Here is a 26,366-nt window from a genome sequence, read left to right on the forward strand (position 1 = left end):
GAAGAGGAGGAGGAGGAGGAAGAGGAGGAGGAAGAGGAGAAGGAGAAGGAGGAGGAGGAGGAAGAGGAGGAGGAGAAGGAGGTGGAGGAAGAGGAAGAGGAGGAGAAGGAGGAGGAAGGGGAGGAGGAAGAGGAGGAGGATCAGGAGGAAGAGGAGGAGGAAGAAGAAGAGGAGAAGGAGAAGGAGGAGGAAGAGGAGGAGGAAGAGGAAGAGGAGAAGGAGAGGAGAGGAGGAAGAGGAGGAGGAGAAGGAGAAGAAGGAGGAGGAGAGAGGAGGAGGAGGAGGAGGAAGAGGAGGAGGAGGAGGAAGGGAGAAGGAGAAGGAGGAGGAGAAGGAGAAGAGGAGGAGGCAGTGATGTATTTTCCACTCTATCACTTCTCATCTGCAACACTGAGTTGAGCCTCAGAGGAAACCTCAGACTGCTCGGCTGCTCGGCGGAGTGGAAGAAGCGGCGGCAGAGGCGGAGCCAAGTGGCCAAGGAAGGCCAGGCTTTCTGAATGGGACCACCGGCGTCGTCGACCGTCAACCAACCATCAGACCCCCTGAAAGCCTCACGGCTCAACGTTTTCAGGGGGTCTCACATTTTCTTTTCCAAAGGCTAAAATAAATTCTAAACATTCTCGTCACTGAAGTGTCTTCAAGATTTCAACTGTGTGTGTGTGTGTGTGTGTGTGTGTGTGTGTGTGCCTCCAGCAGCTCAAGGACATTTAAATGGGATTGAGTAACAATGAGGAGGACGGGAACCCCCGACCACAAGCATGTGACCATGAGGTCAGGCAGGGGTTTGGGGGGGGGGGTTGTTAATGTAACTCAGACACTTGAGCAGCAGCAGCAGCAGCAGCAGCAGCAGCAGAAAGTGTCGGCCCACCATTGTGCCGCGGTGCAATTATCCCAAATGAGTCGAACAAATGCAGGATGCATAATTCAGAACATCCTGCACTTCCAGCACCGCCGCTGCTGCTGCTGCTGCTGCTGCTGCTGCTGCTGCTGCTGCTGCTGCTGCTGCTGCTGCTGCTGCTGCTGCTGCTGCCGCTGCTGCCGCTGCTGCTCGCTCCTTCAGACATCGTACAGCTTCATTATTACCAGGCGGGGAGAAGAGAGCCGCTGGAACCTCACGCTGGTCTCACTCATCTTTGCTCATTTGAGCGTTGAAGCGTCAACTTGTTCTGCCGCTGCTTCTCCGGCTCCTCTGTCTGTCGCTTATCAGAAATTCAGCACGAGAACAAAAACAATGGCACAAATGATATAATATAATGAATTATATTGAGTTTAACTGTCATTTGAAGCGGCTGCATTTCAAGCATTATTTACTTCAGTGTTTCTCACAGTCGTTTGGACAAAGAAGTGACACCTGTGGGGCTTCAAAGATCCCATATCCCATAATATACCCATGATATACTGTATGTATGAGGTGGCTCACCAAAACACTCCATCCATCTGCTGCTGCTCCGCTACCCACCAGTCAAAAGGTTGGCCCACCCCTGCTCTAGCCTTTACGCTAAGCTATGCTATGCTATGCTACGCTAACGTCGCCCTTCTTCTTCTGGCGAAAGTGCGCCGCCTGCAGTCGTAAAATCAGGTCCTTTCTTTTTTCTTTTGCTCGATTTTCAAAACACATCTCAGGTGAAATCAGAGCCGCGTAAAAGTTACAAGCAAAGGAAGCTCTGCTCTGTTCGCCCACACCAGCAGCTCCGTTTCAACCCAGGCAGCGGCAGTGAGCAGGGGGTGGGGGGTGGGGGGGCAGCATCCCTCTGTGGGGGATCAGGAGTCACGGGACTCGGCTCACTCGGCTCTTTAAGGACGACCTTTAATAATGCAAAGGGCCGACCCGGAGCTCAGCAGCAGCAGCAGCAGCAGCAGCAGCAGCTGCAGCAAGGCCCATTCCAGGAATACCTCCAGCTGCACCAGGGACCCTGAACTCCTCTCTGCCACACTCTGGAATCCAAAGTATTTGTGGTGTGAACCTGAGGCAGCGGCGACATTCCTCTCGATAATAACGCAACACGGGCCCGAGGAGTGCAAATTGGAAAATTTAAAAAAAATAAAAAATAAAAAGTCCCATCTACAATCTGTCTCCAAGATCAAAGAGAGAAAGCCAGCTGAGCAAGAGGAGAAACTCTGCAGTGGGAGGAAACCTCCAAGCAGGGCTGCAACCACCATGGCGACCCTCATCAACAACGCCAACAACCAAAAGTCATTGACGTAAAGATTTCAGCGTTGACGCGTCGTGTCGTCGCATAGCATTTTCATACTGTGTTCAGTCAGATAGCCAGAATATTTGCGGTTGGGAAACGTAACGATTACGTTACAGTTAAATTCAAGAGTCTAACACAGGTGTGAAGAAGATTGAAGCAAGTTAGCTTCAACAACATAAAGAGGATAGTCGTGACTGATCGACTAATCGACCGAACAATCGATCGATTAGTCGACGGCGAAACACATTTCACTCTACTGCTTTCAGGCTGCACTTGGAAATTAGAATCTGCTCTTAATGGCTTGCCAGGCCAAACAAAGGTTAAATAAATACTAGTACTACTACTAATACTACTATGCATCATGGCAGAGTTTTTATCCAATCATATTCCAGCTAGCTTGTGTTGCCAGTCCTTCAGAATCAACACTGCAGCCTCCTGTTGGCCGTCAGTGAACGCACCACCGTCAGTAGCGACAGCCAATCTGATGTGGAGTCTGGTGAGAGACCAGCTAGCTGTTAGCGGCTAGCTTCACACGTAGGCATCCTGTGATTGGATAAGAAGCCCTGAGAGCCTCTCAGACTGAACTCCACCTGGAGGTCCAGTTGCCACCACCACCAACCCACGACGGCTGAAGGAGAAGATGAAGCTTTAGTTGGCCAATCATCTGCAGTTTAGAATGGAAATAAGGTGGAGCATTGGAGCAGCAGCTGCACCAACATGGTCAACTGATTAATAACTCAATAGTTCAATGGTTTGGTTCGTTATCGTCTCGTTGGTCTCATAAGAATTGGTGACGATGTTCAGTTTATTGGACCGGAGTTTAAACTCACTGTGGTTTTGGTGGAATTATTTAAACTTTGTCGAGGAATCTCTTCAAATCTCCTTTATCAGTGTCAGTATCAGCGGCCTTACTGACTGAGTCTGAATGGTGATTTGAATGCTCCAGGAACTCGGTGTTGCTCCACCAGGTCTCCTACATGAAGGTGACGTCACGCGTTAGCGCGACTCTCTATGGATTCTCCAGGCCGTGGCGTCACATCGAGGGTATTATGAGGTGTATTAATTCAGGGTGGAGGAAATATGACGTCACTGATGGCCTGGGCCTGGGCCTAGGGGGCGCACTCCCCTCCCCTGGGCCTCAGAACAAATATATCACACTGCAGAAACTCTAACCAATCAAAATCTTTGACTCAAGACTGCTCCAAATTCTAACAGCTCTCTCGTTCACTGAGCATTTCCACACACACACACACACACACACACACACACACACACACACACACAACACACACACACACACACACACACACACACACACACACACACACACACACACACACACACACAGAGAGAGAGACAGTCCGCAGCAGATATTTCTGGGACATTTTCCAGGTACAGCTACAAACAAATTGGCCAATCAGCAGCTGGGTGCCAGAAGAACATTCATTCCGCTGCAGCGCACAAACAGCATAACAAGTGGCATCTTGTGGGCAGACAGGAAAAAGGTTGTGGCTGCGGCGGCGGCGGCAGCAACACCTCGGCCCCAGAACAGGGAAGTTGACAGTTCCCTCTTGCAGCAGCGTGAGATGAAGCAACGCCGAGCCAAACGTTGGAGCTTCTGCAGAGTCGACGTTCAGCTGTGAGGTTCTTCAGGCTCTGGAGGACCACGAGGTGACGTAGACTAGCTGTCACTGGAGACTCTCCTCCTGCCTCGGCGTGGAGAACCCTCTTTAAATCCAGAGGACACAGCCACAGCTCTCATTGTCTGGTAGTCCAGGACCAGGACGTGAGCAAACCATGGCCTGGGGGCCATATGAGGCCCGTGAAAGCTTTTTAAATCCAACGCTCTGAACTTGAAGAAATGATATTAACAGTGAGTAATACAATAGCTGTATTTCATATTCATACTTTTCAGTGTTTTCAGAGTCATTTCAATAAAGAGCTAAAGACTGTGGAGCATGTTTTCTACACATCCCATGACGGATTGTTTCCTCCTATGAGGTTTGTCGCCACAACACTCCATCCACCTGCTGCTGCTCCGCTACCAACCGCCCCCCCCCCCACCCCTCTCCCCGCTGGCACATTTCACAACCCAGTGTGGCCGCAGCAGTCAAAAGGTTTCCCCAGCGCTGGTCTAAGCTGACTGGACTCCACAAAGCTCTGCTGGCTCCACTTTCGACCCGCGTGCTACAAGAGAAGGTTGTGTACATTGAGCTGTTTGTGATGTCATAAAGGGAGATCACCAGTGCCAGGGTGTGCCGGGTGTGCACAGTTGCTCTGTGCAGCTGCCAGGACTTTGGGACGTCACTCACATGCTGTGTCTCAACTCAGGGTCTGCACCCTTCAAACCGAGCGTCCTCCGTCTGAAGGAAGCGTCCTCCCAAAGACCCGGCCCAGAAGGACGGACCAAACCCCGCCTCCCCGGTAATCACCTGGGACGGTCTAGCCTTCGCCGTATTTCCTCGTTGCGTCACCACCGTTCCCCTCCTGCTGGCCAACCCCGGAAGTGACGTTTTCACAGCATCAAGCTAACCATTGGTTCACCATCTAACGATGGCGTTGGATGTTCAAATAAATAAAATCCTACGTTGAAAACGAATGAATATTTGATGTGAAATTTAATACTTAAATTTATACGTGGTGTCTTTGCCAGTAGATGGCGCTAATTTCAGCTGACTTCCCAGGATGCCAGGATGCTTTGCAGCAGCACGCAAAGCATCCTGGGATACATAAGTACGCTAAGGATAGTAGCGGTGCAGCCTTGGAATGGGCTAAAACGAGGGTGCATTCCGAGTACGCATTTGGAGCGTCCTCAGGACTTTTGGGAATTGGGAGGAGCCTTCACGCTCTGCTATGACGCAACTTCCTTTCAAAATGCGTACTTCAAGGATGCAGACCCCGAACTGAGACACAGCAACAGAATATGACAGTATGTCTGTGTCTGTGTCTGTGTCTGTCGATCAGTCGTCGGGCCGAACCCTCCACAGCTCCTCCACATTTCTAGAGCTGTAGTATTAAGCGCGGTCACGAGTCCGAGTGGAGGTCAAAGGCTAACAACAGCTGTGACTGTAGGGGCCTCTCGTGGTCCGTGACCTCACCTAAGCACACACAGCCTCAGCAAGTGAAAAGGGCATTTTGGAGCAACACCAAACCAGCCGCCCGCTTCACTGCCAGGGTGGAAAATCTCAATTTGCTCCTCAGACATCATGGGACACTTTGTTTTGTGTGTGTCTCTGTTTCTGGAGCTGCTGTATCTTCCTGTCCAGTCAGTCGACTGAACTGAAGCTGGGGATGGCCTGCAATGTTTAGGTTGATGAAAGAGGAGTAAATATTGTTTCATGCCAAGGTCATCGTTTAACATCTTGGTGCAGGTTTGTCCAATCGTAGAGGATTCGCTCTGTGGCTTCACAGCTGTTTTATGACTGACTCACTATTAGTACCATTTCTTCAAGTTAAGTGGGCTGTGACGGGCCGCATATGGCCCCCCGGGCCGTAGTTTGCCCACGGCTGGTTTCGACACACGTCCGTGTTCCTTAATATTGGCACAGCGGGTCTTGTATGAGATGGTTTAAAACACTGTAGGTCAGAGGTCACCAGCACAGGTCCACCCCCCCAAGGACCAGGTGAACCCCCGCCCCCCAAACCCCCACGCAGGCCTCTTCTAAAAAAAATAGCACAACTCGTCGTCGAGCTGCGTCTGAAATTCAATTTTCTCCAACAACCTCGTTCAGTCATTGGTGGTAATTATTGTGAGAACTCATGAAGGTGATCAGTGTCTTCACGTATAGATCAGCATCATTGAGAATGACATGGACCTGAGGAAGTGTGTTATTTCAGGAGAGGACAGCAAAACTGGTCGCCCTTCAAACGACTCAGGAGCTCCTGAAGAGGCCCTCAGGTTGGTGACTGAGTGCTGCTGTAGAGGCAAACTGCGATTGCAAAAAAAGCCCCCCCGATCGATAGAAGCGAGTGTGGGAGTGCTGATCCACGACTGGCAGCTCGTCTGAAACCGTGTTTGTGCACTGCGGCTGCAATCAATTGCATTCTCTTCAATGTCAGTGGGCGTAACGAACGTCGCGGGCAAAGACGTGGATGCTGATAATCAACACCTTTGATCACGGAAGGTGACCCGCTGAACTTGAAGAAATGATATTAATTGTCAGGCGGCTCACACAAAACAATCCATCCATCTGCTGCTCCGGCCCCTCCGGCACACTGTAGAACCCAGTGTGGGCCCCACCGGTCAGAAAGTTGGCCCGCCCCCTGCTTTGGCGCCGCCTACACCTCCACCGGTCAAATACTTGGGACTCTCCAACCTTCATGTGAAAGAAGCCTTGCAGATGAGACATCTTCCAAGATGGAAAGAACCGAGTCCAGTTGCCCCGACCGAACCTTCTTCTCCCATTAAGACGACCTGGATGTAGTGCTGTGGTCAAGACGGCACCAACCAATCGAGACCAAGACGTTATCAAGACTAGAGAGTCGGGCTGGGCGATAGATCGATATAAAAATATATATATATCGCTATATTCTTAAAGGCGATATGGATATAATTCAAACCTGCGATTTGTTTTCCGTGCTCCTGCCAAGCTGCGGACCTGGAGCGCTCTGCTCTTGGCTTTGGCTTTTGACTGAACATTTACTCTCACTTGGCGGGAAAAAAAATATCGGGATGTATATCGTATATCGATATTCAGCCTAAATGTATCGTGATATGACTTTTAATCCATGTCGCCCAGCCCTGCTGGAGAGCATCGAGACGGAGACCAGACCAAGACTGAACAGATATCAAAGAAAAATAACAGCAAAACACACAAAACATGAGCAGTATCTTTTTTTTTTTTTTTAAATTCAAGTTTGTCTCTAAACAGCAACATCTCTTCTGCGAGGTGTCTTTTAATAGTTTCCTTGAACACTTTTGCTGCTTTGCCAACTATTTGGAAGCATTTTCAAAAAGAACAACGTTGCTTCACAAAATGAAAAAAAAAACAACAACAACAAATGAGCTGTGCGTCTCTCTCTGGGTGTCACCAACAGAGCGTAAAAAACGGCCGCAGCTGGATTCTTTTCTGTTATTATCGAGTCACGACAGTGCTGGCCGAGTCTTGACTGGTCTGGATCAACAACAAAAAAAAAAAAAAACCCAGGTCCGTCCAGTCCGGAACCGAGACAACACCCAGTAAAAAGGCCTCCGAGTCCGAGACGAGAGCGAGACCTTTTGGAAGAGTGGTCTGGAGGAACCCAAGACCAACCTCCAGTGCAATGACACCGCGCAGACGCACAACAAGTGACACAAAGCAGGCGGCTCTGCCTGCGGGTGACAGAGGTGGACGTGCAGCACACGCCGCTTCCAGCGCCTCTTGTCAGTCAAACAAAGGAGCCCCATGCAGTGTCTTTGTCTGAGGGAGAGGTTGCACCGGAGTCCCCCACACCAACACACCTATAATAACCACCTGCATCACAGCCTGCCACCAAACCAGGGGGGGGGACAGGGGGCGTCGACATCGTGCAAACAGGCCCCGAAAAAAAAAAAAAAAAAAAAATCATGATATTGGATGACAGATGAGTCACGTCAGCCGCAGAGTCGCTGAAGAGCATCTTTCCTATGTGGACGCCAGTTCTCACTCTGTGCGCTTTTGCCTTCTGCAGCCGTGTCATCATAATGTGGGAGGAAAACACACGCACGCACGCACGCACGCACGCACTCCTCGCCTGCAATTCCGCCGCTTCATCAGCCTCTGTGTCTACATGGTGGGTGGGTTTATTAGGTGGGCTGCAACAGAGGGACAACTGGGAAATGAGAGGCTGGAGCTGAAGACAGCGGCGGCACTCAGGCTCTCCAGGAGTAAACCGCCAAACTACTGCTGCAACTACCAAAAAAAAGCTACCAGGCAATGATTCTTTTTGGGGCGGTAATGAAGGACGCAACACAAACAGACAGCACACGTATGAACAGTCTCAACAGGTCAATATCAAAGCACAGGGTGGGGGGGGGGGGGGGGGGGGGTAAAGCTAGAATTCCATGTCCTACATTGAAAATAAGAAGATATAGAAGGAAGGTTTGTCGTCCCCCCCCCCCCCCCCCAAAAAAAAAAAAAAATCAAATATTGTGGTTTTTCTGCTTTCGATTTTCTAGGGGACCAATATTTCACCATTCACAGCAGCGTCGGCGCGCGAACACACACACACACACACACACACACACACACACACACACACACACACACACACACACACGTACCTCGGCACACAGCTGGGCGAGGAGCGGTCCACCTCCCAGGTGGCGTACAGGTTCATGTGGACCGGCCGGTTGGAGGTGATGCTGACCGGCTTGGAGGGCTGCATGTGGGGCGAAGGGACGCCGCCGGTCCGCGGGAGCCCTCCCCGCTCCGACATGCTGCTGGGGCGGCTACAGGCGAAGCGAGCAGCCCGGCTAGCCTGGCCACCGCCAGCCCGTGCGTGTGTTGTTCTTTTCGGCTGCCTCCTCCTCCTCCTCCTCCTCTTCTTTCTTCTTCTTCTTCCTCCACCTCCTCCTCTTCCTCTTCCTCTTCCTCTTCTTGCTTCCCCTCCTCGGTGGATTTCACGTCCGCCGCGGTTCCGACGCGCTACTCCCGCGGTACAATGCAGACGGGTGAAGCCGAATTAGCGCCCTTTAGCGCCGCCGGAGACCGGGCACATTGTCGCCGTCGTCGACCGAGGGGGTTCTGGGCTTGGTGGTGGTGGTGGTGGTGGGGGTCCGCCCGGAGACAGGCGCTGTAATTACCCGCTTCCGTCTTCTTGTGTGTGTGTGTCTCTCTCTCTCTCTTGCGTCTCAACTTGCCGTCTGCTGCTGCTGCTGCTGCTGCTGCTGCTCTGCGTGCTGGTTGCTGTTTGTCAGCGCAGGAAACGGAAATTTCTCTCGCCGGAGTTGCAGCAGGAACGGACGAGCGAGCAAGCGACGCCTCCTCGGTAGCAGTCGGAAGGGCTGGCCAATGATTGGCTGTCATGGAGGTGTCTTCCATATTAAAGAGAAGGGTTCTTTTCGAAATAATAATAATAATAATAATAATAATAATAATAATAATAATAATAATAATAATAATAAAATCCAATTGACGATCATTAATATCTTCTTATCGTTACTGTTTCTTATTATTTAAAAGTAATACTACTTTGTATCGTTAACGTCATGTGACCAGAAATTGTTTATCTTTAAAGTACACTTGTCTGTATCAAGTACTCGGTCTTTGATATGAACTGGTTGAAAGGATAGATTTATTGAAATAACTCTTGTATCACTGATGAAATATAGCTACTTTATGCCTTACTTACACCATCAATGACATTTCTTTAAGTTTTGGTGGGCCGGATTAAAAAAAAAAAAGCTGCAATGGGCCGCATGTGGCCCCCGGGTCGTAGTTTGTCCATGCCTGGGTTAGACACACCCCGCCTGCGTAAGTAAATCTTGTATGAGACTGTTTATAACTCTATAGATTAGGTATACACACACACACACACACACACACACACACACACACACACACACACACACACACACACACACACACACACAGTATATCCTTTCAACCTGCTCTGGCCAAAGTGTTTATAGTATTTACGCTCATGCAGACCATACGACACACTGGTTGCTGGAGTCTCAGGTGCTGCTGAAATCATTCCCATTAGTCATACACACACATGTACACACACACACACACACACACACACACGCACACGCACGCACACACCTCAGCTGTTGTGAGCAGGGGAACTTTTCAAAGGTGTCAAACCAGTCTGTGGAAGCGTGCTGTGAACCTGCTGACTCTCCCTAAACTGCCATGTATGGTCAACAGGCACGAGCAGGGGGAACAACTCAGCAGGAAATATTCTGCTTAAATAACGAATGACAGAACATCATTTTTAAACTCGTGAATCTATTCATTAAAAAAGACAAATCGGGTTTTCTATATTTCTTCTTTAGATAATAATAATAATAATAATAATAATAATAATAATAATAATAATAATAATAATAATAATAATAATAATAATAATCACCTGGAAACAAACATTTATTCCCATACACATCCAGTTGCAGCATGTGATGACAAACTGCAGCAGACTGTTGCCTCCTCTCACAGCGCTGGAAAACAAAGTCAAGATGCGAGTGCTGTTTGAAGCGCCACAGTCACGATGATTCATCCGCGATTAACGATCTGTGAATCGGCGCAGCGACCTCATCACCGCCAACGTCACGGCAGCGCCGCGCCGCCATCGCTTTGATTATCGCAGCTGTCATCTCATCCATCAATGGTTCCTCCATCTGGCGAACACACACGTGGATGGTTCCCCCTGCAGAACTTAGCCGCTCCAGCTAGCAGACTCAGTCTTGTGAGAAATCCTGGGGGAGGGGGAGGAGCAACAACCGTAATGGTTTAGCGTTGAACATTTGGAGACTTTTAATGATGAACTAATTAGTCTAACTCTGCATTGGCATGTCAGCCCACTTCTGATCACTCTCATTTTTAGTATAGCGTCTCCAGGAAGAAGAAGAGGAAAAAGGTGTGCTGGCCTACATTATTGGAACAAAAGAACAATGTGCCAACTACCACATATCACAGTTATACTGTAGTTACATGAGAAGTACGTTCAGGATTCAGTATCTTAATTTTTTTTTCTTATAATCTCTCTATTATTTTTTATTTATTTAGTGCAAATGGTTAAAAAAAAAATGTTAGCAGCTGCAAGTGTGGAACTACACTTACGTCTTGATATTGCACATTTTGCACAATTTTTGGTCTATAAACCACGTCTGCCTTGTATAAATACACACGTTGCAGTCAGCTAGAATACACACACACACACACACACACACATATATATGCAACATTTGGACACACCTGTTTCTTCTTTGTCTTGACATCAAATATATGACCAATATGCAATGTTAAAAAATTTTAAATACCTAAATATGTTATGTTTTATATATTTTATATGGAGTTTGGCTATTCTAGATCATCTAAAATATAAAACATGTTTGATTTGAATTCACTTTTTTGTTTGTTTAATACATCATCCATATGTGTCTACTCATAGCTTTAATGCCTTGAGTGACAACCTACAAAGTAAACAGTCATGAAAATGAAAGAAAAAACATTAAATCATAAGTATGTGTCCAAACTTTTGACTGGTGGTGTATAAATCCCCCCCCCAAGTCTCGGTTTTAGTTGTTTTAGTTCACATGCTGTACTCAACTGCGCCCTCTGGCGGTGAAAACGCTCCTTTAAGCATTAAAAAAAACAAAAACAAAAAAACAAACAGTGGAATTAGCTGGTTTACTGACTGATGACTAATGAGGTGAAATTAAAACAACGTCGCTGCTGCTCGAGGCTGTGAAGCGCCGCCCTCTGCGCCTCGCTGCCAACAATCAGCCAGACCACTTAAGCGCAGAGTGAGAGCCCAGAGCCGCGCTTTTTAACTCGTTTTTCATTAGCATTGCTAACGAGATTAGAATCGCGCAGATTAAAGCACGCTCACGGGATAATCCCGTGTTGCGTTGTTTGTGTGTGTGTGTTTTTTTTTGTTTTTTTTTGCGCAGAGTCCTTAATCTGCCAGGTCATCATTGCCGTACCCGCATGGCTGTCGAGACAGTGCAATCAATTACGCAGCAACATTCCGAGGCCGTTATTGATATCAACCGATGCAGCTTCATGTTGGCGTCATAAAAAAAAAAAAAAACTGCATTCTATTCAAAGGCCGGGAATAAAAGTCTGAGGAGGACTTTGGTCGGTTGGTGTATTCAGGTCACCGTGCTGCGCACCGGGCCGGTCAGGTGACGGCTGTACGGTTGGTCCTCGGCTGCCACCTAGCGACACGATGCAAGTGCAACAGCGCATACATGTGTTTTCCAACCGTTTCGCACTGCACGAGCAATAATACTATGACGTCAAATAAAAAGGCAACAGCGCGTTAAGTATTTTTTTGACGATTGCAAATTGTGACATGGTTGAGGAGACCACGCAACCAACAAATGAAGTGGAGGTCAGGAGGCGGCGGGGCTGTGATCGAGCATCACTTCATTTATTTACAAAAACAAGAAAAAAGGGGGGACAAAAGTTACGGTGATAAATCATCTGAAAATGTCGAATCAATTAGAGAGGGAGAGAGAGAGAGAGGGAGAGAGAGAGAGAGAGAGTCGTCTTTTTCACTTGAGACAAATACGTGGGGTGCGAGACGTAGATTTAATGTTTTCCTTATAAAAAACAAAAACAAAAAAAACAACCAAACAAAAACAAATTAGTAAGATAATAATTAGCGCTATTCGACTGACGGACGATCCGTGGAGACGTGGACATCGTCTGGAGTTGAAAACACGACCACCTTCTTCTTCTGTCCAGGCCTGTTGCTCACCCTCCTCCTCCTCCTCCTCCTCCTCTTCCTCTAGAACTTGAACTCCTTGTATTTCTTGGCTCCGGCTCTGGTGTCCTGTGGCTGGGCCTTCCTCTTCTTTTGCTGCACCGTTGACGCAGGGCGGGGGCGGGGGGTGGGGGATGAAGAGTGAGCAATGATCGGTCAAACGTCACCGTAGACGACGACAACATCAAAATTCAGCTTGCCTAGTTTTTCATACAACAATGTAAAGTTTTTTTTTCCTTTTTTTTTATTATTACACCTTTGGGCACTTTTTTTGAGAAGGAGGAAGAAGTAAAAAGTAGCAAGAAGAAGCTGAAGAAAGAAGAAGGAGAAAAACGAAGAGGAAAAACGAAAAGGAAAAGAAGAAGAAGAAGAAGAAGAAGAAGAGAGAAGAAAGAAGAGAGAAGAAAGAATGCCACTACTGCGTTGTTATAGCAGCACGTACAGTCAAAAATAAATAATAATATTAATGAATTTTATTTATATTAAAAAACATACACACATATACATACATACACATATATATATATATGTACATATATATGTGTGTATATGTGTGTGTTGTCGGTGTTTGATGTCTCTCCTCTGTGCTGTACCTTCTGCTTGGCTGCGTGCTCGGCCACCATGTCGCTGAAGTCCTCCTTGGCCACCTGGGCCTGCTGCTCCCTCACATGCTCCTCGTACTTCTGCGTCATGGCCATGGGGTCGAGCTCCAGCTCCTCAGGAGCCAGGGCCACCTCCACGCCCTGCGACTCCTGGCCGCCGCCCGCTTTGCGGCCGGCCATGGCCTGAGGAGAGCACAGAGGAACTCAATAGAACCGTCGTTGGTGAAAAAGGAAATGGAGGGCAGCAGCGGCAGAGCAGAGGAGGGGGGCGTCGTCCTACCGCCGACATCTCGTAGATGTGAGTGGACGCCATCATGGCCGCTCCCACGGGGCCGGTGCGTCTCTCGGGCAGCACCGTGAACAGCTGAGGCGTCTCGTTTCTGCAAGAGCGAGCGTCACAGAGGCCACAAGACGGCGAGCGAGCGTTAGCGCCACCAAACCGTAGGACGACGACAAGAGGTTTTTATCAGGGCTGCAACCACGAGAAATGTTTATACTTAATACAAACAATATATTTAAACTCCAGTTTGCTTCGAAGCAACACCTCTTTCCAGCAAGATATCTTTTTGTCATTTTCTGGAACATTTTGCTGCTTTGCCGACGATTTGGAACCGTTTTCAAAAAACAACTTTGCTTTAGAAAATGAAAAAAAAATAAATCAATAAAAAAAAAAATCAAAAAAATCAATGAACTAGGAACAATAAGGCCGGGTGTCAGCAACAGAGTGTAAAATGACAGCAGCTGGATTCCTTTCTGTTATTATCGTGTCATTACAGTGCTGGCAGAGTTTCCAGACCGAGAGCCTTGAAAAGAGCGCCCGCCAGTACTGCAACACTTCAGTTCTTGCACCGTGGGTTCCATTTGTTGTTCATAAAAGAGGGATGATTGTTTGTGATTTTTTTCATATTCCATTCATCATCACAAAAAAAAAAAAAAAAAAAGAGCGATTAATTATTACTCAGTGAATGGTTCGCTGCAACCCTGGTTTGTCATGATGACTGACTGCCACTCACCCGTCCATGGCCTCCTCGATCTTCTTCTTCCTGAGCTCAATCAGCTCTGGAGTCTCCATGCCAGCAGGAACGGATGAGAAGCCTCCTGGAGTGATCAGCCCACTGAACACAACCAGCCGTGCCAGTTAGTTTACATCTTTGCACTTGGTTAAAAGCATCAACCACACATTATTATGGCATTTGTGTGAGTGTGTGTGTGTGTGTGTGTGTAAAAGAGGAGGAAGTGCAGCTGGTCTCCCTCCGTCCTTCTGTCCAGCTACCTGTCCGCAGGTGTGATGAATCCCGTCTCGTCCGGCTTCTCCTCGTCACTCTCCTCCTCCTCCTCTTCCTCCGACGACTCTTCGTCAGAGGGCTCCAGTTCTCCCCACGTCGAGTGATCCACCTCCTCCTCCTCCGCTTTGGCCTGAGCAGCAGAGAGAGGACGGTAAGAAAGGCAGAGAGAGAGAGAGACCACACACGAACACGGACACATTTAAGATTAGGGCTGAACGATTATGGAAAATAATCTAATTGCGATTTTTTCCCCCCCTCAATATTGCGATTTAATTTGCGATTATTATTTTTTTTAAATCTTTCTCTCATGTATTTTTCCACAAACAAACAAAAAATGATATGTATTATAATAAACATATCAGATTTATTCGACACAAATTGTTCTTTTTTTTTATAGGCTAGGCTAATGTTAAGCTAAATGAAGCATGAACTAATATGAAAGAGCCTTTATTTATCTACCTGTGTTTCTGTTTTGTTTTTTGCCAGACATTTTAATCGAGCTCAGAATGAATTTGTTTCAGTCCACACAAAGCACAAAACAGCGACAGCTTCATTCAACCCATGCTAACACGCTAGCGGCATTAAAAGCGCTATAAGGTGCGAAGTTACGAGGCAGCGAACACAACTCCCACTGTTGTGCTCCTTGGTGCTTCGGTAGTTCATTCCCGACACTGTTTTGCTAAACTACGGCCACCAGGTGGTGGCAACCAGGAAGAGCTTCTTTTCCTTGTGTGTCGCTCCGTCCCTCCGGCTCGTCGCAGCATCGACTCCTCCCACTGCCTGCTTTGCTTTGCTTTGCTTTGCTTTGCTTCGTGCCGCTCGCAAAGTCACGTGAGTGGAACTCCCGTCAATCAAATCGCAGTCTTTGCGGTTAGATGATCTTCTGCTGTCCTATCGCGATATCATCGCTAATGCCATTTATCGCTCAGTCCTACTTAAGATCCTTTCCAAGCTCTCAATAACACAGTAGAGGGACAGAAAAAGGCAAGGCCACTGTTTGCAGTCCTGCTTCCTGACCATCAGCTGCTACTCCAGCAGCCTGACCAGTGTGTGAAGTCTGCCCTCACCTGGAAGTCGATGGCGTTGGTCCCAAACACGTCACCGTAAAGAGGTTTTCCCATCTCGTCCACCGGCGGCTTCCCCCAGCCTCCAGCATGGTAGCCAAAGGTGCAGTTCTAACACACACACACACACAAACTGCTTAGAATGCACAAGCCTGGAGTCTCAAAAGAGCAAACATCATGATGGTAGAAGTTTGAAAGAGAGGTGAAGGAGTGCAGTCTCAGTGCAGGCGGCTGCGGTGCTCTTACGTCGGGGATGGGCGAGTTGAGTCCGGGGATCTTGAGGTTGGGGTAGGAGGGCGGCGGGCCGTATCGCTGCATGGCGATCAGCCAGGGAGGCGGCACCTTGTGGGCGTTCTGCAGATTAACAGCAACACAATGTCAAGTTAATAATTACTACCCAGAACATGAGAAGGTTGTTGTATTTGCCCATGTGTGAACTCTTGTGAGCCGACAACCCAAGACAGACTTTCTAAAGGCTCAGGAGCCTTTTTGCAGGGGTTTTGGATTCTTTGGACTCTTTGAAGCTACAAAACTGAAGCTTTACACAGTATTCTCATTTTCTGAGTTTGTGGCTTTGTGGTTTTAATAAGCTGAAAATCTTCACCAGCAAAGTTACAACAAGGAAGTGCTTGAGATGTCAATTTGCGTGGAATGGCCTCAATACAATGTGTTGCTTTCATCTTTTATGTTAAATTGCCAAAGTAAAACAACTTTTACTTGATATTCTAATTTTTCCGGTAGTACCTGTATCATCATTATCTTGTCCAAAACCTCAACTCTACTGTGAATGTTAGTGGGACACAAGGTTGATTCTGGAGAAGCTGATCTCGAGATTGAAATGTGTTCATGATTCTTGTCCCCATGTTAGTTTTTCTTTTTCTTTGCTTTCAGTCCGTTTCAATTGACATTAAAGAGACACGTTTTCTCCATAATACCCCATGACGGATTGTTTCCTCCTATGAGGTTTGTCACCAAAACACTCCATCCATCTGCTGCTAAATAAATGAATTAAACAACAGCGGCAACAAACGGCGGTCAACTGCAGTGATTTGTTCTTACCGGTCCAACGGGCATTCCCAGAGCGATGCGCAGCTCGTCGGACAGGTCGCCAGGCTTCTTCTCTTTCAGACGAGTCTCAAACTCTTTTCCCTGCAGCCACAGAAACACACACACACACACACACACACACACACACACACACACACCTGCTTAAAAAACGCCCCCTGCTGGAGTGTGAAGAAGTGAGACAGAGGTAAGACTCCGGGCACCTCGTAGTAAAGGTCTCCGTGAATGGTGAGCTTTGGTTTGATCTGCCACTTGAAGAAGGCGTCGTGCAGCTTCTGGTAGTCGATGTCGATTTTTCCCATCTTGGGCCGAACCTTCTCCCTCATTTTGGTTTTCATCGTTTTGGCGTCCTCCTGCAAATAGACAAAAAAACAAAAAACAAACGCCAAACAACCAGTTGAGCGATGTGGATTAAATCCTCAGTGCGTTCTGGAGATAATAATGTGAACTGGGTGAACGCTGCTGACCTTCTCCTGCAGGGCCTCCCTCATCTCCTGGATGCCCGTCTTCTTGATGAAGTCGGGCAGCTCGAACGGAGGCTTCTCGATTCCTCTCTTGCCCTGCAGGTACTTCCTCTTGAAGCACCAGTGCCGAGGCACCGGCACCGTGTTCCTGGTGGCCTTGAGGTGGACCAGCAGCTTCGGCTCCTGGGCCGTCACATCGTGCATCTCCACCACGTCTGGACGCGCCACCAGCTGGATGGAGGAGGAAGGTGCAGGAGGGTGGGGAGGAGGAGGAGGAGGAGGACAGAATGTTCTGCTATTAGGGATGGGCGATATGGACTAAAAAGTTTAATCGCGATAATTTCTGGCATTTATTGCGATAACGGAAAAAAAAAAATATATAAAACAATTGAACTCCATCTTTTGGGATTTTTTTGAAACTGCACATTTTCGGAACCGCACTCGAAAAAAAACGCGTTTACACGAAGCCATGATTAAAATAATAATAATAAAAAATAGAAAATCCCGTTTACACGGATACGTGGCTGGAAACGACTGAAAACGATGTAGTACCTATGCCCGGCCTGATGTGGCGCCGCAAGTTTATTCCTTTTAAAAAGTAAAACAGGATGTTTGCAAATCGTTTCCGTGGTGTTTATTTTCACTTTGCACACAATCCACGATCGATTCTCGAGCACGGTGGCTACGCTATCAGCCCCGTGCTGGTTATTGTGCGACACATGAGCTGCTGGCTGCCAGCAGCAAGTGCGTTGTGCTCCTTGGTGCTTCGGTAGTTCCTTCGGCATTTATTTATTTGATTTAAATCTCTCCCGACACTGTTTTGCTAAACTACGGCCACCAGGTGGTGGCAACCAGGAAGAGCTTCTTTTCCTTGCGTGTCGCTCCGTGCGTCCGGCTCGTCGCAGCATCGACTCCTCCCACTACCTGCTTTGCTTTGTGCTGCTCGCAAGTCACGTGACCGGAACCCCCGTCAATCAAATCGCAGTCTTTGCGGTTAGAAAATCTTCTGCTGTCCTATCATAATTACGTCATCGGCAGGAGTTTATCGTTATTGCCGCGAGAGGACATATTCTGACCGCGGTGAATGTTTTTGCCGATATATCGCCCAGCCCTCGCTGCTATACAGATAAACCTGCCTTGCCCGAGTCAGGGTTGGGAAACCGAGAATGAAAATGAGAGTGTTTTGAGTTTGCACCTGCTTGAGTTCCGCCACCGTCAGCCTGTTCATCCTCCTCAACTTTTTCTTTGAGAGTTTCGGGCCGTCGGTTCGGATTTCCTGTGCGTGAGGAAAAAGAAAAAGCAAAAGTCCGCTGCTTAGAACGTCAAACCCACAGAGAGTCGGTTCCTCCCTGCTGGCGGAGGGGATCCAGACCTCGTCGCTGTCGTCGCTGTCTTTCTTCTCCTCCTCAAATCCCTTCTTCCGCAGCATGGACGTCTCCTGCTTCTCCGCCTTCTCCGGCTCCTTCTCCTTCTCTTTCTTCACGTCATCGGTCAGCTGAAAAACACACAAGCAAAGCAAACGTCTCAAAACGCAGTCATTGGCAGCAAATATTCAGAGCTTTTTTTTTTTCTTCTTTTTTTTTTAATGCTGTAAAGCAGTGTTTTTCAACTGGTGGGTCGTGACCCAAAAGTGGGTGGCGGAGCTGCTGTGATTGGCTCAGGGCCCCTCTGGGACTCCACTGGGACTCCACTGGGACTCCACTGGGACTCCACCAGTTGAGAGCCTCTGCTCAGAAGCGTGCAGTTACCTTGAAAGCCTCAAAGATCCTCTTGAAGAAGATGTAGTTGGGGTCGTAGATCTCCGGCTCCTCTGTTATGTACTCAATCTCCACCTCCGTCTCCTTCTCCTTCTCCTTGTCCTTCTCCTTCTCCTTGTCCTTCTCCTCTTTCTCCTCGGGCTCCATCTGCTCCTGCTCCGTCTGCTCCTTCTTCTCCTGGGCTCGCTTCTGCTTGCTCCTCTTCTTGCGGTTTCGGCGTCGCCGATTTTTCTGGAAAACAAGTTTTCAGGTTTGTGAGTAAAAAAAAAAACGGATGAAAAATGAGCCGAGGGAAATTGTAAAAACACAGCTACGCCTGACCGATGTCACGCAGTGCAACCCATCAGTCATGGCTCCGATACTTTAAACACTCAACTCCGAGTTTAGTTGCTCTTCTTGCATGCAGAACGAGTGCATTAACCTCCTCACCATCCTCGGCCAAGTCGGAAATTTAAAACACATTGACGACATGAACTACAAGAAGTGATGCTGCTGTTCCAGGTCTGTGTCTCAATCCAGGGTCTGCATCCTTGGAAGGAAGTGTCCTCCGTCTGAAGGAAGCATCCTCCCAAGGACCCGGCCTAGAAGGACGGACCAAACCCCGCCTCCCCAGTAACCCCAGGGGACGGTCTAGCCTTTGGCGTATTTCCTCGTTGCGTCACCGCCGTTCCCTCCTGCTGGCCAACCCCGGAAGTGACATTTTCATAGCATCAAGCTAACCACTGGTTCGCCATCTAACGATGGCGTTGGATGTTCAAATAAGTAAAAACCCTGCGTTAAAAACTGAATATTTGATGTGAAGTTTCAATACTTAAATTTATACGTGGTGTCTTTGCCAGTAGATGGCGCTAATTTCAGCCGACTTCCCAGGATCCCAGGATGCTTTGCAGCAGCACGCAAAGCATCCTGGGATACAGAAGGAGGTGAAGGATAGTAGCGGTGCAGCCTTGGAATGGGCTAACAGTAGAGCGCATTAGGAGCGTCCTTTGGACTTCGGGGAATTGGTTTCAAGCCTTTGCGCAGTGCTAAGACGCACCTGGCCTTCAAATGCAGCCTTGGAAGGATGCAGACCCTGAATTGAGGCACAGCCCAGGTGTGCCAACCTTTGAGAGGGACAGGAGAGTAAAGGTAACAAGTAAATGTGAAGCCTTACATCTTTTTTAGATTTCTGGCTTTCGTCGTCATCGTTCTCAGACATGACGGGTGCAGAGTTCATGTCTGCCCCTTCGTCATCTTCCTCCTCTTCTAAAAAGAGAATGAAAAAGGAAAAATCAGACGTCCAAGCCCCTCTTACATTATTCAGCAAAGTGAAACAAATCAAAGGAGTCATTCTCGTGACCTGCAGGGTCGGTGAGCTGCTCCTGCCGGATCTCCTTCAGCTGGAGGATCTTCTCCAGGGCTTGAGGGATCTTGGGTCCACCGACGCTGATCTCCTCGTTCTGCCACATCTGAAAATAGCAGCAATAAAAAACTGTGGCTTAACAAGTTTGTTCAAGTCTCCCCCCCCCCCCCCCCCAAAAAAAATTCAGCGTTCGTACGTCTCGGTTATCTTCTCCTGGAGGAGGCGGCACTCTAGGTTTGTGGTTGGGCAGCAAGCTGACACCAGGGGGCAGTGGTGTACGAAGATCCAAACCTACGACAGCAGAGGAAGATGGATTGTTAGATATTGGTGAGGCAGCAGAGCGGACCCAACATCAGCTGTCAAATGATGAAGATGGGATAAAACATCCCGACGTCTTAACACAAACCAGATTTGATTTTCATTTGTTTCATTGAAATATTGCTTCTGAAATTGGTTTTAGTCTTGACGCCGGCTTCCTGTTTGACAGAGACTTCATTTCAAAAGTACTGCTGTTGGTGTATAAAGCACTGGATAAGTCAGGACCAAAAGTGAAGTGCTGCTGCGTGATGAACCATCAGGACCTCTCAGGTCGTCCGGGGTCGAAGCAGCTTCTAGTTCATTAAAACACATTGTTTTCATGTGTTTTAATCTTTCCTTTTAAATTGATCTGTGTTTATTTTAACACATTTATTTATCTTGTTTTCCATGTAAAGCACTTTGAGTTTCATTGTGTCTATAACGTGCTATACAAACAAACTCGCCCTGCCTTAGTCTGCGGTAGGGCAGAACGATTATGGAAAAATAATCTAATTGCGATTTTTTTTTCCCCCTCAATATTGCGACTGCGATTTAATTTGCGATTTTTTTTTTTATCTTTCTCTGACGTAAAAATTATATGTATTATAATAAGCATATCAGATTTATTATATACAAATTGTTCTTTGTTTATAGGCTAGGCTAATGTTAAGCTAAAAGCTAAATAAAGCATGAATTAATATGAATGAGCCTTTAATTATCTACTAGTGTTTTTGTTTTGTTTTTTGCAAGACATTTTAATCGAGCTTAGAATGATTTTGTTGAAGTCCACACAAAGCACAAAACAGCGACACTGCCAGCGATCACAACTCCGACTGTTGTGATCCTTGGTGCTTCGGTAGTTCGTTCGTTGTTTTTTTTTTTTTTAATTTCTCCAGACAGTGTTTTGCTAAACTACGGCCACCAGGTGGTGGCAACCAGGAAGAGCTTCTTTTCTTTGCGTGTCGCTCCGTCCCTCCGGCTCGTGGCAGCATAGACTCCTCCCACTGCCTGCTTTGCTTTGCTCCGTGCCGCTCGCAAGTCACGTGACCGGAACTCCCGTCAATCAAATCGCAGTCTTTGCGGTTAGAAAATCTGGTTTTGTCCTATCGCGACATCATCGCAAATGCCATTTATCCTTCAGCCATAGTCTGCGTTAGGTAAGAAATTGTACTGCAGGGACCGGAGAGGCAAAGTGAAGAAAGGACAGGAAGACAGTGTGAAGTGTACAGTACCTCTCCCTAGGCCGAGGGGGGGAAAGGGCCGAGGACCCCCGATCTTGGCCATCTCCTGGTGACGCTCCTGCTCCAGGAGCACGGCAGCCTGGAGAAGAGAGACGAGAGGAGAAGGCGTGAGAGAGCAGAACCAAAAAGCCACTTCACAATAAAACACAACGCTGTTGACGGTCTATGTAAATATCATTGCTAGCCAGATTTACACTAAACTGTTTGTTTAGTTCTTTCATTCCGATTCAAATCGTTCCAGTTCAAGGTCAACTGTGATGTGATCTCTTGCGATCTGGGGTTCACCTCTGCCGCTACATTTAATCAGAACCGCTGTTTGATCACAGGTGGAGGGTTTATGGTCCGATTGACATTTGGGTTCATCAAACGCACAATGATGTTTTACTATTTACGCTTGGGAAAATGAACAGTCCACCCCCTTTTCAATTCATCTGTGTTTGGGTCTCTTTATTCTGACTGAGGGCGAGTTTACAGTACAGTGCCTCGCCTCGCCACGCCACTCCACGGTTGTAGGGGGCGCTGTTTTGGTACCTCTATCGTCGAGGGGCCAAGCGAGACGAAGCCAGTTCAGTGGTGACGTAGCGACGAGCCAGGGCACTGATTGGCTCAGATTTTCTGAGGAAAGGTGAGAGCGACTCTCTGCCAAAACAGCACGAAAACCCAACTGCCATTTCCTTTTCGCAACGCTTCCAGTAGGTGGCGTGCGTTTTTTTAGTTGTGAAGATGGCTGAGCGGTTTTTGCCGTGGACAAACTCCCAGGTCCAATGTTTTTCTTGTGTGTTCAGCCTGGCCTGAATTCTTCGGCTTTTCCTTATTAAAAAGCAACCACAGAGCGAGCAGCAGGTATGAAACAACCTCTAAGTTGTCCATTGCTGCGCTGTCGTGTGTCGCAAAGAAACGACGCTGACGAAAACATTGTCCCGCTTTAGCGCGTCGACTCTGCCCACAGAGCCAATGAGAACACAATGGTACCGGGCCAATGAAAACACGCCCTGAGGTGTTTTACATTGAGCCATCTTGCACAATTTTCAGTTCGCATCCAATTTGAATTGGAAAATTGAGTTGTCGACCATCAACACAAATTCAAATCTGGTCTGGTCTGGTCTGGTCGGTACATCAGAGACCAATGATATCAACTCACTCTTCTCTGCTGCTCCAGGAGATCGTGTTCATCCATGACTTCCCCCTTTGTCATAAGAAGCAGAGAGAGGAGCAGGCAAATATTAAGATCGCCACTGAATTATTACCAGGATGAGAAGCATCGCTACTATTGCTAGGTCAGCAAGCTAGCAAGCTAGCAGCTAGCGACAACAACCCTTCTTGCCCACCCTGGACGCCAGGGATGTGCTTTACTTCAATGTCCTCAGTCCCTGGACGGTGTTTTCCTCACCGGCTGCACTCATCTCACCCACCACTGTCAACTGGACACGGAATCAAACTTGCCTCCTGCCTGCGAGTGCACGCAGACGTGCGCACTGGCTGACCCAGATTTACTCTCAGGCTTGACTCCCCCTCGTTTGTGTCTCATTGCAGCCAGCACACAGTGGCTATGCTTTGCGTTCTTGCACAACACTCGTTTCACCTGTTCCAAAACAAGCTACAGTCTGAACTGAAACTCTCAGAATTGCTGCCACCTGGAGCCTCACGCTCCTATCTCGAGAGACAAGCTGTGTGGGACCACTGATCAGTGCCTGTGCTTTAAACCACACAGGTGCTACCCAGAAAACTAGAATATCCTGAAGAGGTTGTAGTATTTCTGCAATTCAACTTAAAAGGTGAATGTGACATATTATATAAAGGAATAATATGCAAATCAATATATTTCAAGTTTTTATTTCTTTGCATTTTGCTGATCAGGTCTTGCAGCTTAAAAAAAACACTAAAAGTTTATAATAATTTTCTGAGTTTGTGGGTTTGTGGTTTTAATAAGCTAAAAATCTTAATCAGCAAAGTTACAACAAGGAACTGCTTGAGATGTCAGTTTGAGTGGAATGGCTCAATAAAATGTGTTGCTTTCATCTTTTATGTTAAATTGCCAAAATAAAACAACTTTTACTTGATATTCTCATTTTGCGTTGTACCTGTACGTTTGTGTGTTAGTTTGTGGTGCTACAGCTCCCACACCTGCTATTCTGAGAATACTGTTGCATCTTTAATTAATAATTGTACGTTTTATTCTGCACTGTCACAATGTGCTGCAATGCACTCTAGTGAAAGTGATCACAATCTCAATAATCTACATCTACTCAACTCCTCACCTGCTGCTTGGCTCTCTCCTCCTGCTGCATCACCATGGCTGCTCTCTGCTGAACCATCTTCAGCTGATCATCGTGAGACATGCCTGGGGGCGGCATGCCCGGAGGCTCCATGCCCATGTGCATGCTGGGAGGAGGGGGCCCTCCTGGCATCATGCTCATGGGTGGGATCATGCCCATACCAGGAGGCATGGGAGGCATGGGCATGGTGGGCATGTGAGGCATCCCTGGCACCTGGGGCCGCGGAGGAGGAGGACGTCAAGTCATGCTATAATTACTCTTGCTTGTTTGAGCATGAAACTCCATTTTAGCTGAGCCCATGTGAGCACAATTGTGACGCTGTGGTGTATTTGGCAACTACATGTAGATTAAACATTAGTGCCCATGGTCAGCATCATTGACTATGGCAAAGTAGACTTTAACTTTCAAAAAGAAAGGAAGGAAATCTGCAAATATCTCTAGAACAAGTGGTTTAAGCCCGTCCCATTATGTCCTACACTCTGCCGTCTTCAATTTCCTTTAAATGTGTTTGATTTATTGTAATTTTATGTAGGTATGCAGTGATTTTATTATTTTAATGGCCTTGTAAAGTGTCTTTGAGTTTTCTGAAAAAGGCGATGCAGATAAAATGTATGACGATGACGATTATTATTATTACAATAATGATTTTAATGTGTAATATGATGGTATCTCATGAAGGTGTTTGGTATGTAATAAAACACACCATGCATTTCAAGTTTTTCAATGTGACTGTACTGATTAGACTTTCACCTGTGGGCCCATGGATTTGTCTTCATTGGGTTTGCTGATTAGAATCCCAGTCTGCGGGGGAAACACACATGGAATAACTGATAAGTTGATGGTTGGGTACTTATAACATGAGGCGTAAAAAACAACGTCTGCCTAAAAAGTCAATAAAACAATGCAAACAACCTGTATGCGAGCGCACGATCATTCTTCATTCATTACAAGCGGTGTTAAAAACTCTACAATGGCGATTTCTTCTCAAATGTGTCAGCACTACATTTTGCAGCATTAACATAATTAAGGGATACATGTTTGGAACTAGGGTCAACGTTGGCATAACTTGCTTTCTTTTACCTGCATCATGTAGCCCTTCAGTCTGTCCATCAGCTCCTCTCTGGGACCTGAAAGAAAAGAAAACAAATAGTAAGAGCAGACACAGACATCGTAAAAAGCTTTACTTCTACTACGGACACTACCAGTCAAACCTTCTAATGCATTTTTTTTTGGGGGGGCGGGGGGGATCTTTACAATTTTCTACACTTTAGACACGTACTGAAGACATCAAATCTATGAGCAAGATATATGTAATTATGCAGCAAAGAAAACATATGAAATAACTCTAAATATGTTTTTTTTTTAATGAAAGGTGGCTATTTTGAAGAATTTCAATATAAAACGTGTTTGAGTTATTTGTTATTGTTTCCTCCATAACTCCATGTGTGTTCATACGTAGTTCTGACGCCTTCGGTGAGAAACTGCAATGTCAATAGTCATGACAATGAAAGAAACTACATTCATAACATAGGCTGTGTCCAAACTTGTGACTGCTAGTGAACTTCTACTCAAAGTACTACATTCAATTTTAACCACTAACTGATCACCCGTTGCCAGGAGTTTCATTCAAAATAAGCTGGGTAACAGTTTGACTTGGCTTGATGCTTAACTTTACATGGCACCATGTTGCTGGACGTCTGCTAGGCTAATTCAACGGTGCATTTCCATGCTGGATAAGAGGGGGGGGAAAGACTACAACTGGTACTTCTTATTTCGTGTGCTGGTAGCTTTTGGGGAATTAATGTTATTCTGTTTAACAGAGAGCAAGTCTGATACTAAGCAGAGGGGAAAAAAATACAAATAAAACAGTTCCGGTTCGCTAGCTACCGTTAGCGGCTAAGTGGCTAACACTGCGAGCTAAACAAGTGATTCAGATGGGGGCCCGTCCGTGGTTTATTTCTTCTTTTATCAATTCATTTTCTCACCCATGGTGGGTGCTCCTAGTTCCGCCAGCTTGGACTGGAGCTCGGGGTGACTCCATGAGTTCAACGCCGCGATAGCGCTTCCCAAATCGGCGGGGAGGGATTCGGTGCCCGGCGGTCCTTCGGATGCCATGTTGAGCTTCTCTGGAGGAAACAACGAACGGCGGCAGTGTCGTAGTACTCAGCAAAGCATGATGGGATATTTTTCTTAACCGCAATCGTTGCTGGGATATGAAGTCCGATGACGGAAATGATTACTACTTTTCTGCCTCTAGATGTCAACGTTGACCCCTTTGTCACGATCGTTACCAGTGAAATGATTTTTAGGTGAATAAAACAATTTTGAAATTAGATAGATAGATAGATAGATAGATAGATAGATAGATAGATAGATAGATAC

At 47.1% G+C, this 26,366-nt stretch overlaps 2 protein-coding genes across 6 annotated transcripts in view; both read right to left on the reverse strand.

Moving 5' to 3' along the window:
* pacs1 (phosphofurin acidic cluster sorting protein 1) overlaps window positions 1-9,077 on the reverse strand; it is a 52,493-nt gene extending 43,416 nt beyond the window's left edge. For 3 of the 4 annotated variants that reach the window (XM_076027930.1, XM_076027929.1, XM_076027927.1), the window contains exon 1: window positions 8,437-9,076. In XM_076027930.1, the coding sequence (XP_075884045.1) occupies window positions 8,437-8,591 (155 nt within the window). In that variant the 5' untranslated portion in view covers window positions 8,592-9,076. Of the gene's footprint in view, window positions 1-8,436 lie in introns of all 4 variants that reach the window. The other variant, XM_076027931.1, reaches the window with a different exon arrangement.
* Window positions 9,078-12,579: 3,502 nt separating this feature from the next.
* sf3b2 (splicing factor 3b, subunit 2) lies at window positions 12,580-26,130 on the reverse strand. 2 transcript variants are annotated; one of them, XM_076027896.1, is made up of 22 exons: window positions 25,970-26,130; window positions 25,065-25,111; window positions 24,735-24,785; window positions 23,967-24,197; window positions 22,850-22,894; window positions 21,700-21,787; window positions 20,367-20,461; window positions 20,168-20,276; window positions 19,982-20,073; window positions 18,820-19,059; window positions 18,444-18,566; window positions 18,267-18,347; window positions 17,075-17,302; window positions 16,811-16,960; window positions 16,602-16,691; window positions 15,789-15,896; window positions 15,546-15,653; window positions 14,466-14,608; window positions 14,206-14,307; window positions 13,473-13,572; window positions 13,184-13,375; window positions 12,580-12,686 (listed from the first exon to the last, which is right to left on the reverse strand). In XM_076027896.1, the coding sequence occupies exons 1-22, from the start codon at window positions 26,097-26,099 to the stop codon at window positions 12,615-12,617; spliced, it is 2,625 nt and encodes an 874-aa protein (XP_075884011.1). In that variant the 5' UTR covers window positions 26,100-26,130; the 3' UTR covers window positions 12,580-12,614. The 2 variants fall into 2 exon arrangements, with proteins under 2 accessions (XP_075884011.1, XP_075884013.1); XM_076027898.1 differs by lacking the exon at window positions 22,850-22,894.
* Between the last annotated feature and the right edge of the window lie 236 nt (window positions 26,131-26,366).

Source organism: Nelusetta ayraudi, unplaced genomic scaffold (genome assembly GCF_046127955.1).
Source record: "Nelusetta ayraudi isolate G7.1 ecotype Tasmania unplaced genomic scaffold, CSIRO-AGI_Nayr_v1 ptg000022l, whole genome shotgun sequence".
NCBI classification, from domain to species: Eukaryota; Metazoa; Chordata; class Actinopteri; order Tetraodontiformes; family Monacanthidae; genus Nelusetta; species Nelusetta ayraudi.